The 12,788-nt window shown below is 32.4% G+C and overlaps 2 protein-coding genes across 16 annotated transcripts in view; both read right to left on the minus strand.

The window, feature by feature from the left end:
• The window catches only part of LOC113496135 (LIM domain and actin-binding protein 1), a 40,553-nt gene extending 32,979 nt beyond the window's left edge, over nt 1–7,574 (minus strand). Inside the window, exon 1 of the mRNA XM_026875261.1 lies at nt 7,483–7,574. The gene's annotated coding sequence lies outside the window, so the exon portion shown is untranslated. The remainder of the gene's footprint in view (nt 1–7,482) is intronic.
• Nucleotides 7,575–9,454: 1,880 nt separating this feature from the next.
• Nucleotides 9,455–12,788, minus strand: part of LOC113495834 (calcium-dependent secretion activator) — a 34,706-nt gene continuing 31,372 nt past the window's right edge. For all 15 annotated transcript variants that reach the window (XM_026874823.1, XM_026874808.1, XM_026874817.1 and 12 more), the window contains one exon: nt 9,455–11,951. In XM_026874823.1, the coding sequence (XP_026730624.1) occupies nt 11,880–11,951 (72 nt within the window). In that variant the 3' untranslated portion in view covers nt 9,455–11,879. The remainder of the gene's footprint in view (nt 11,952–12,788) is intronic.

Consider the following 12,788-nt stretch of genomic DNA (forward strand, 5'->3'; position numbering starts at 1 on the left):
CTTTAAGAGTTTTATTCAAATTTCAGTAAAATTTTTGTGATACATTTTTATCTTTCTGCAGCTTTCGAATATGAACTTCAATGATTAACCAGCCATTCAAAAAGATCATAAACTTTTATATAAAATTAATGACGGCCTTAATTCAGTGTATCATAAAAAAAACAACATGTATTTCGTTTCCTGGACAAATTTCTTTTGAAACATTTACGAGCGAAAGTAACACAGCGTATAAAAACCTTGATTGCTTGCGAGTATTGATGTTTTCATAATTTATTGCAACGTCAATCGGCTAACATTCAATTTGTCACGTATTTCGAGCGACTGCTGTTTAATAAGGTAACTTGTGGCCATACTCTGATAAGCAGGCGAATCCGATGACTCAATAAAGTCCAGAGGCTAAATTGAGTCATAGTTATTAGGTATTTGGATTATTGATACTTTAGTTTACAGAATTAAAAGGGTTATTGACCTATAACAGGACAGCTACAATGGCAAGAAATACAAACTTGCGAGGTTTCAAGGTGTCGCTAGCTCTGAGGTCCCGGGTTCGATCCCCGGTCGGGTCAATGTAAAAATTCTTATTTCTACATTGTCTCGGGTCTGGGTATTTGTGGTACCTTCGTTGTATCGGAATTCCATGACACAAGTGCTTCAGCAACTTACTTTGGGTTCCGAACAATGTATGTGATGTTGTCCGCATTAATTTTATTTATTATTATTTAATTGTGCGACTTTTTTAATAAGTTAAAGAAAATGGTGATTGACATGTTCTTTAAAAACACTACATATTTTTTTGAACATTATCGGAATGTTAACAAGAAACAGGAAATGTATCGGTGATAGGAGAAAAACTATAGAATCGTTTTAAATTAATAAAAAACACCACGCGAAGTTAATCACGCGAGCAATTTCACTGCTTTGCCTGATCGCTTGTAACAAATCGACATCAGTGGACCTACCTTCACGTCTTAAAGTAATACCTATAATTGTAGTTGTTGAAGTGGGACAGAGTGTGACAATGTAAAGCGGCGTCTCTTTCCACAATTTCTATATTCTTACTTTAAAACGTGGTAGTGTTCGCCAAGATGACACATCGCAACGGTTTCATTACTTTTATTATTTGGATATTATTTCTTATGTAATTGGAGATAGAAAGTAAAAGTATTTATGAATACGAAGAGATCACTTTTCAGACGATTGTAATACAGAAAGTGTGATATTTTTTTCTCTTAAATGGACGTGCTTTAGAATGACTGTAACAGGAAAAATAATAAACTAAAGTTACATTTCAGATACATTATGAGGAAGCACAGGAGAACGATTTTTCGTTTTATTAAGTATAAAATAAAATACATTTTTGACATTATGAAGTCTTTTCTTGCCTTGCCTATAAACCCAGACGATTTTTCTCAGTCGAATACTGTTTTACTTTACTATACTTGATTATTCTAAGAAACCACTGCCAAACAATGCAAGCAAACATCGTAAGGAAACCTGGACTCCGAATATTTGAATTTACATAGAATCGGCAAACCGAAGTAAGGAAGCAAATTATTGACTTTCCTACAGGGAAAGTGACCTTTGCTCCGGATGAGACATTTAAAGCCTGGTTATTACAAGATCTGGAGATAAAGCTTAGTGGCTTGGGAGAGACCAGATCTAGTAGTGGCCTGAGATGGGCTGATGATGATAATGATTACGCCTAAAGAGTAAGTCCCAACACATTACAACCAAGTACGCTAAGTACTCACATAGATATAAGCACACAATGCTGTCTCGAACATTTATCACAATGTTTATAGATGTTAACACAAACAATATTGATTATAATGAATGTTTGCGGACCTAATTCAATCACAGCTACCAATCGAGCCAATTGTGGGCCTTAGGAACGAATTGACACGATCATTAAATCGTAAAATTAACATTGTGTGTCCCAAAAAATATTGTCAAGCTTCAGTTTGCATTTAGATTAATATTATTATAAACTTCTGGTTGTTGTATGGCAACTCGGTGATCGTATTAGTGAATCGGCAACTTTGATTGATTTACCAGTAGCAAGACAATTTGTATCAGGTACTTTAGCCAAGTTATATTTTAAGTCCAAGTCAATATGGAATGCATGGAAATGATTCTTCCTTTCGCTAAGTCACGTGACATTGACCTGTCATCTGCAATCATTGGAGCATTTTCTGCTGACGTTAACGATTATAGAAATATCACTTGGATTAGGGAGCTGTTTTTGTGAGAATTGCCACTGGAGAGAAAATACATAATATTTGAAATATTTATATTAATTTAAGTGCTTTGAACTCTAAGTATTTCGCACTTGTTTAAATATTGTATTTAACCAGACAACTATGTGGGCTTCCACTTTTATACTTGGTTATTACCTTTGATATAATTACTCACTAGCCATTAATTTGTTTTTGTATTTGTGGATCCCATTATTCCGATGGGAAAAAGTCATATTAAGCAAGATTTGTCTTTATTATGCAACTTTGATGGTTGCAGTCCACTACAAACCTCATTTCGTACTATTCCAATACGAATAGGCTATATAATAAATACTATATTACAATTAAAATAATGACTAAGTAAAAATGATGATTTAACTTTCTCAAGTATTGTTTCAAGCAATTCCTTTAGTTACAAGTACAACACCGCAAAATTATTTGCCCTCTGCGAAGTTACAACTTTGATTGAGCGAGTGAGACAAAAGATTACCTTAACGGTAAAGAGAAACAGAGACGGTCGTGTATTGCCAGACTACAGACAGGTCAACTTATATTGGTCTAACTGAACATGAATGGGACTTTGTTACGAAAAATACTTGAATGATGACGTCATTGTGACCTTTTTTCATAATTGCTTGTCGAACGGCAGAATTTAAGTTGCATTGTTTAAAGCAACAATGTAATCGCTTTTTTAAGCTTAAACGTTTAAATCAGGGGAATTTGAGCTCTATTGCTTATAATATTAGGATTATAGAATAAAGCTTGTACAACAATATAACAAAACAGAAATGCAAAAGTTACTGCACAGGAAGTCAGCAAGTGGTTTTAGTTTATCATTAAGTCTTATAATGAATGAATACTATAATTATGTATTATGATGACGAAACAGACGTAATACCAAAGGAAGTACTGAACAATATCATGAAACAATGGACATAGGCACTGATTACTTAGCCAGATCAGTATTTCTGTTAATTTGATGTTATAACTGTAATTTGTTTTTTAGAACAAAAACATACAACCGACTTCAAATAAAACTACTGAGCGAAAATTTGGGACCAAATGGCAATAAAAAAAACGAATAAATATTAAAAAAAATACAGACGAATTAGAACCCCCTTTATTCAAGTGAGTTGAAAAAGATGCGAAACTTTGGACTCAAAAATCAATCACATACATAAAAAATGGAAGCACGTTAATACTTAAGAAGTCACTTACTTCAATTTACCCACTAAATGTCAAAAAAATAATTTAATTCTAATTTTATAGGTTTTTCTTCATAATTTCGTTCATTTCCGTATTAAAAACAAGATAATTACGTGTACACTATTACTCTCTACTCATCCATCATAATTACAATCTTACGAGTTAAATACTAATGCTTAACGATCTGGGACCACCACACGATATAACATCCGAAGATGAAAGAGCGAGATAGAGCGCTACAAGACGTATAGTGCTGTCCCGCTTCAACAAGTGTGAAATAAAACATGGCGGTATTAAATCCACGGGTTTGATGGTAACTGATGGTTTTCATTTCTCATGAAGACCCTTTTTGCTTCACGTCTTAATGAAGTTCGTTGATTATGAAGATTTTATAGCTTCTTATAGATGCAACTTAATGTTTAATTATATTACCGTTGGATGTATGTACCGCCTAAAGTTAAGAATTTGTTCGTAACCTCTTTACGCTTAAATGGCTGAACAAATTCTGATGAAACTTGATACAGAGCTAGCTTCCACGGATATTCATTATTTTTTTGGATTTTTTGCACATTAACGCGGGTGAAGCCGCGCCACTAGCTAGTTAGCTATAATTCTTTACACAAAAATGTATAATTAAAAAAATACGACTACAAAATACGAATTCGAGATACCTCTAAGAATTAATATAAAGAGTTAAATACTCATTATGATTGAAGAGTTTCGCAAGCTAATGAATCGGTGTGTAAAGTCAACAAAACCTTTTGTCTGTCTTCCTGTTTGGGGTTACGTTCCCACACTGCTGTTAGCCACTTATGTATTTCAGTTGTACTTAAACATTAATTTTTTGAAACCATACTTTGTTATTTTTTTTATCAGGAGATTATAATTCTCCGGGTTAAGTTGGTAAGGCCACCTAAGATACAAGATTTCTACTAAATATGGCTTGATGTTTCGCTTATACATAAACATACATGTAATAAGAATTGTAAACTTTTTTTATCTTTGAGTAGGACAACTATTTTGTTCTGCACATGCGAATGAAGAAGTAAAAAATAACGACCTATATAACTTATAAATTCCCTATATTTCAGCAACTCCATCAAGATCAACCAACGAAATCTCACATATTTGGAGACAGACCACCATTCCAGACCTATTATTAGTCCAAACTAAGAGGTTCTTGGTTTTCTTCGAATCGAAAACATAACATCTATTCCGGCACGTGTCTGTGTTTATAATAAAGCTACGTTAATCGCAAAGGGACTGACAGAATTGGGTTACATTCGGCCGTAACTGGGTTAGTTATTCGTCACCATAAACTAATGGGTGGGTTAAAAACAGCGACTATTTTATTATTATTAATAGGGGTAGAAACTTAAAAAAGCTAAAGTCATTAATTTTAAAATTAGACTTCTAAATAGTACTTTTCGAACGTCAATTTTATATTGGACAGCAATATGATTCGTTCACCCTTTACCGCTTCTTCAGAGTTTTGGCTGAAGGAAAAAAATGCGATTCAAACGCCATAGCACATTTTTAAGTTCCAATATTCCATTGTATTTAATGCAACACCGAGTTTAAAATTGTTTGCTTACCCATATATTATCCAAATTATATTTTATTCTTTTCATTTTGTATTAATAGATAAGTTTAATCAAACATGGTACCTATAGTTGTTTATGTATTCAATTACAATCGGTGTACTTTGCAATTGGAACATTTTAATGCTTTTTCTGTTATAAATTACTTGGCTCCTGTAATTCAGAAGGAAAGATTTCATATAATTACCTAACGGAGTAGGTGTATCAGAATGTATAATTTCGTAAGGTCCTTGCTACTGTGTTAATGTGCGTATTATCGTAAACTCTCTGAGATAAAGCTGACATGCGGGCATTTGTTTAACTTCACACCATTAAAATTAGGGTCAATGCTTAATGGCCTGTAGTTTTGGAACTTATGCAGGAGTTGTAAACTGTTGGTATGCGGATATTTTAAGTTAATTCTGTTTTTAAAGCTCGTTAAATCATCATTATACTTCAAATCGGTGTTCTTATTTTTGTCGCGCAATGTAATGCATTATAATTAAGATGGCGCCTTTTAAGTGTTGAGCATACCAAAGTAAGCAAGCCAATGGCATAACTGAATTGCCTTTCGATAATTTCATAAATTGAAATCCGTATATTAACATGGATATCATAAAGTATATCCATACGACGACAGTTGTTGATAAACTAGGGGGAGTCTATAGATCGCCGGTCAACATAATATTATGGTGACGTAAGAAAGGGGCCTTATTCAATTGCCCTACAAATTACGTTACGCGTTGAGTTTTACAAACGCACGTACACCAGGTGCAAAGACTCTGACACAGTGGGGTAAACGGCAAAATTATTTTCCATCTAAATAATATTGATTTAACTTAACATTAAACATGACTGATCGAATGGTAATGACAGACATTTTAATGGAAATAAAAATCAACAAAATTGGTTTATCCAGTCCGAAGTTACGAGGTAACAAGCAGACTAATTGAGAAATCCTTCTGTTTCAAGTCACTTGGAAAACACTCCTTTGCGTCGCGTAAAACAGCTTATTAATTTATCACCAAAATAAGTTCAAAATAATTACTTCACCTGACTAGGAACGTCACATCCTCTATAACCAAAATATAAGGCAATAATTTACACAGCCATAAAAAATATTGTTATTTATTATGACAGGAACTTGGCAAGAATATTGTTTATGGCCCTCTGATTTAGCTAAGGTATAATATAATTATTTACTGTTGTAGTAAATGTATTTTGCATCACATTTATGCTAGTCTGCTAGTTCCATATTTATTGAAACCAAACAAGTAAAGAAAGAAATCTACTAGGAAACCAATTATAATAATTAATGAAATTTTATTGAATATTTCTAACAGCGACACTGAAGAAAAAGTAATAAAAAAAATATTTTATCCTTTTTTGTAGAAAAGTAACCCCAGAAAAATAAAACTAAATCCGTTTATAATTCCAAGCTTAAAATATGAACCTTCCATTTTTAAATATAGAATTTCTTAGTTGGTATTGTCCAATTAGTTTAAATAAGGACTCTTATCAATACATTTTAAAGTAAACTAATTAGTAAGTTTCTTTAAATAATAATCAGTGACATAATCCCGGAATGCAACTATCCTAATGGATTTTGTTATCACTTAAGTAGCTCCTGTTACTAACTGCATTATATATTATCTGTTGCTATGTGCTTGGGCCTTCATACTTCATCCCTAAAATCCAAATCCAGTAAGGTCTGAAGTCGACTTCACACATACTGTTGATTTTTTGGTTTTATTGACAATAAATAAATATTTTTTGAACCAAGTTACTGTGTACTGTGTTTCTGTAATATTAATTTAATTTATAAAGCACAAAAAGGCCTATAATTTTTTGTTGGTAATAAAAAAAAATCTGCAATTTATTGTACTGCCAAATGTGTATGAAGACTACTTAAAAAACGTGATTTTTAAGATTTTTTTCTTTTCTATAAGTGCAAATATAAATAAACAACGAAACGAGAGCTTTTTTAACTCTAAAACAAAAAGAATTTGTACTTGAAAAAAAAAAAAGTATTTTTAAATTATTGAATAACAATATGCGGACTATTTATTTAGGCTAAGGTAAAAGAAAATATTATTTTCAGTTACCTGACCATCACCTACTGACACATTTTTACTATTGACTCATTTACTTTGCCAATCATAATGCCTATTTTAAGCTCACGTTACGCGCGCACATAATTCACAAAAATTCGACTATTCGCGGGTAACTCCGCGCAAAAGGTTCCTGACCCCGCCCTGCGTAATGACATTGGAATGCACAGATGATACAACCCACAAAGGTCTTATTTTCACTTTTTTTTTTCTTTTTAAAAATAAAACAGTAAGGCATTTCCGGGAATAAAGTGTTAGTTAGTCCTTTTTAACACACACTCAGACCTTTGTAAGTTGTTATTGTTACTTTTAGACTAATATAATAAAACGTTTAATTCAAAAACTTACAGTTTACTTAGAATCACTACATAAAAATAAATATTTTTGTTAAAAAATTACACACACGTTCACTATGTCCACTACTTCACTTCGAAATGTCAAACTTTTTCTGATACGGTGTTGCTACATCCAGTGCGAGGTTTTCCCCCATATTTTGCTTAAAACATTATTTTAAATCCTTTTGCGATTTATATAACAAAATTTATAATTGATTCATAACTTAAACGACATATTCTTTTGATTTTATATTCTAATTTCTCAGAAATCTCTTTCCAAACTGATTTGAAGTTCTTTGTGTTGCCATATTAAATAATATAATGTCCCTGAGCGACATTACACTCACGGAATTCTTTGCCAGCTGAGAGGTTCACGTTACCTTTTCTAATTATTATTAGCGGTGACTAAAAATAGGTCAAATATTTAAAAATGCCTGTTGGCACGCATTGCCGTTGAGAGTGGTCGTAATCGCATTCGCGAAGTGTTGTGTGAAATCAATGTTTATGTGAATTGATCTATACAACTACCTTATGAAAAGCTATATGTTGTGTTTAAAACTAAAAAATACCTCGTTACCTACCTAGTAATAATGTAATTCAGCGAAAAGTCACGAATGAGTAAACTATGCGTAAGCGCATTTAAAAACATTAAATTATTTATGACTAATAACATTGTGTTCCCATTTCACTGCTCATAATTTGTTTTACTACCAGTGTCTTATTTGAGAGAATAACAATCGTGAACCAGGACAGGGAGATAAAACTTGTATATTTTATTACGGAATATAAGAATAACTTGATATTTATAGATGTGCCACCTCGCGTGTTTATTACTTACTTCACACCGGTCGGCATATTTTTACGAGTCTGGAGAATGTTCCGGGTTTTATTTGCGCTGAGAACATTTGGGAATTTGGAATACTCGTATTATACATAGCAGCAGAGATAAAGTACGGAGTTAAATTATAATATCAATGATTTTTATTAATATCAAATGAAAATAAATTAAGTACTTTTCTGTTTTAATTAAAAGTTGATTACACCTATTATTTTTTATCACATTAGTTTAATGTACTGAACATTTTTTATTGTAATATCGTAAAAGTTTTGCACGCACGTTTCTTATTTATTAACGGACATTACTTTAAAAGAAGATTGCCAAAAAAAGTTGTCGATGGAGCTGTCAGAAAGTGAAATCATTCGTAAAAAAGTGCGTAAATAATACAACAGATATATTTTAGTACCGATCATTGCTATTAGGCTAAACTTTTAAGGTATAAAGATCATTTCTTAGGCATGATAATCCGTAAGGATCATTGAAATAACCAGGTAGGGGAAGCTGCTCATCCAATATTAACAATAGTGTGATGTTGAAACAAAATGAAAGCTGGATCAAACAATTTGTAATGGCCAATATACAGTGACCTGACATTTACAGGCCAGTTGTTACTTGTGACGAGTCTTCGCCATCTATCGGGCACTATTCCAAATTAGTCAGTGGTGTCTTACAATGACTAACGGAGTTACGGCGACATTGAAATGTCACCATGACTTACCTCAGATTCAAATCGCTCTATTTACTTAAATGTTACAGCTGATTAACAACAACTTTGATGGTAAAATGCATTTAGAAAACTGACTTACGCCAAAATCTTCATAATTTATCAAATAATGGAACCAGAACTGGTGTTTCCCATAAAATATGATCGTTCTATTTACAGCGTATATTATTGCTGTACGTACATTTATTTTTGAACATTTGCGCGCACATTTCTTGAGCTATAATGTAGCAAACTAGTTTAATTTTACTTGTTGACCTGTAGAATGGATATGTGGCAAACGGACGGACCTGATATAGATTTTTAGGTTTGTTTTTCATCAAAATGCTCTACCGGTCCGTTCCAATTTTCTTCTCCTTTCCTTTTTCGCTACAGGTATTACTATAATTCTACTTATAGAAATGGTTTAGGAATAAAATAACAAAGGAACAGTAAACATTTTTATTGTAAATATTTTTTATTGTATCCCCTTACACACGCGATGCACTCGATGGCTTTTCAAAGCGTTCAAGAAAACTCGCAACTCCATCGTTTCAATACTATTTATCTGTTGTAATGAATTATCTTGAAATAGGCACGTACATTAGTGTTTTAAGAAAGACATTGCGAGTTTTCCATTTGGCGAAATAATAAAAGCATGTTACTACGAAGTTACATCTTCAGTCAGCTCGTATAATGCACTTGGTCACTACAAAACTGACAATTTCATTCTATTGAGCTCGATACCTAACATAATATTTGAAATTTTAACGAAAGTATAAAAGCCAGTACCTATTTAATTTATTAGATCAAAGACTTTAGCTTTAACAGAAGAAATAACTTTCAAGAGATTTTTTTTCTGTAAAATAGTTCCAATTTTGAAAAGTTTTTCTGAGGTACTGGCTTTGATAAGTTTAAAAACAATTATTAAATTATTTCACCAACAAATAACAAGAGGGAATAAAATAAACTTGACAACTACAAAACAATACAGATGTAACATTGGTTAAGTATATCGATTTGATTATTCCTTACATTCAATATATGAGCACTACTTTCGTTACATGATACAGTGCCGATACAGTCCTATTTACGTGTTATATACCTCTCGTGTTATGATAAAATATTGGGAATAACTACATACAACTCTTCACCATGTCTTCAAGTGCTGGACATCTGTATACACAGTCAACATCTCAATATTTCATTATACTGCGATTATACTCGGACTCTTTCACTAATACATATTTGTTACTCGACGGACCTACTTCTGAGAACACACACTTTGTATATTACTCTAAGTTATATAATTTGGAAGCTTCCAAGCTTAATTTTGATTGTGAATGAACTTATAAGAGAAGGGAAACAAAGTGAGAATGACACTAAACATAGTGAGACGAGTATTCTATTTTCCAAGCCGTTCCGAACAAGACATTAGTAAGGCGAATCAGCATAGCGACTAATCGCTATTTAATCATTAAACTTTCATCTAAGAACTTTAAATTTTTTCCTAGTTCAAAAATTTGTAAGGTGTTTAGCGTAGAAGAATATTATTTTGTTAACAAATATAACTATTAATAGTATTTTTTTTATAAATAGTTATGTATTATTTTGACGACTAATCAAGGTAAAGTGTCGCTAGATTGTCATTAGAATCTAGAGAGCATTAAAATATAGAGAATTATACTATAGCGAAAAGTGGCTAACTTGTAAATTTAAATATGCATTCTTATAAAAAACAAATTTACCCAAAAAGCGGGGACTTTTCTTATTACAGGCAATATTCAAGTTCGAAAAATAAATAAGCTGTATCGCGCCATTTTTGTATTTTTATAAAAATGCATTGTTTATTTAAAGAGTTTAAACCGATGTTTAAAAAAGTGGATTGTAATTAGAAAAATACTGTTTCTTAGGTATAGAAAGAGTTGCATTGAAAACTTTGCTCTGCTTTTATCGTGCTTGTCACTCGTAAATAGAATGAAAATTGAAGAACGTACAAAATATAGAACAGCCGAAAACAACGTAGCATAGGTAATATATAGAAGTCATTAACAATATTAAAATATATGAAACATAACTTTTATAACTTGAGAAAGGATTCCGTACGTTCACACACTCACAACCCACCCCCATTTTTAATCATTTTTAATACAATTCGCATTAAATACAACTGAATATAACCGTTTGCCAAAGCGATATGTTTCCTTATTGTAGCATTTTGTGTTATATGCATTTCGTTACAATTTAATATATATTTTTTCGAATCGTGTTTATCAAATACTACTCTTAATATACACACGTAAGTTATACATTTTTATTTGCCCTCAACAAACGAATAATGACTCCTAACTGTACATAAAGCTTTATAAAACAAAATCTAAATCTCGTTTACACTATAATCACACTAAGCTATGCGTAAACTGGCCACTTATTATATATTCCTGGCGCTTGAGACGCCGGCGCCATGTTGATAAGTCAAAATGGCAAACATTCTATTAATCGAATGCAAACGAATGTCTTATCATCACAGAATAGTTGAGGTTTGTTAATGCATCTGTCATAGAAACGAAATAAAACACACGATTTTATTGTTTTATTGTTCATGTCATCGCTTAGTTTTTGCTGTAAATATGATCTGTTTTTTTAAGATATTTAAAGATAATATAATAGTGGTCATTTTGGACACCATACCAATTACAATAGCCAAATATTAATTCTTCACTTCGAAAGTAACTAATTAGGTTTACAAATGAATTCAATGCTTATTTTGTTATCTTTCTATGACGGTATTGATGCATTAACAAAAGCCCTCGGATCTCATCTCACGTCGACATAGGCAAAGAAACTTTTGTTTATGACATATTTATTGTATTTAAAACCAGGACGACGCCCCGCCAAGCTTCGTTGACAGCTCCCCAATACCACGGCCAAAGATGTTGCTAACCTAAAAAAAATAAAAAAATATTTTTAATGGGAAATTGAGGTGAAGGTATTACAACACCGTGCTAGAGACTGCTAGTGTTGCCAATACTAACAGACAGCTTGACGACGAGGTATTTGACTTCTTGGAATGTACTACTTGGCAATGGTCAAGCATAATGAGCCTGTATGTGCCTTCGTGACCAATATTTTAATCGAACTGTATCTAAGTTACGTTTATTTACGTACTTTCCCACATTACATACTGGTTTTAAAACAAAATCCAGATATTAAAAAGTAGGAATAAGTAAGTACCTACTCGGTAGAAGGTCATAAAGTCAAATTTATTTAAAGAATTTAATATTACGGTAAGTACTCAAAACCTTTTACGAATATTATAAAGTGCCTACCCTATAAGATTCTAAAAGGGCAGTGGATCTTTTTTTATTAAACTGCAGAGGAACTGATGATTTAATTCTGGCGTCACGGGGAATTAAAAATATTCAAGTAACATGCACAAGACATACAGGCTCGAACAAGCGTTCCTGGATCTCTAGAAGGCTTAGGTAAATTCTTTTGTAAGTCAAGTAATTAGAGTTAGTACCGATATTTTCTCGAGACACTTTTAAGCTTAGCCTAGGTATAGAGAGTGAGTCATTTGTAACCTTTATAATAAATGAAGTGAAAAGGTTAGTGAGACAGTTTGACAGCTGAATAGTGATCTGATTCTCTTAGAGCTTGGACTGACGCCAATATACCTGAGCGTTTATATGATTTGGAAGCAGAACTTTTGCAGTTGTGGAAGTGAGAGGCAACTACGGAATGTAGAACGCTGTCCCGCTTACACGACGGTAAGAGCTAC

This window comes from Trichoplusia ni, chromosome 7, assembly GCF_003590095.1.
Source record: "Trichoplusia ni isolate ovarian cell line Hi5 chromosome 7, tn1, whole genome shotgun sequence".
In the NCBI taxonomy this organism is placed as follows: Eukaryota; Metazoa; Arthropoda; class Insecta; order Lepidoptera; family Noctuidae; genus Trichoplusia; species Trichoplusia ni.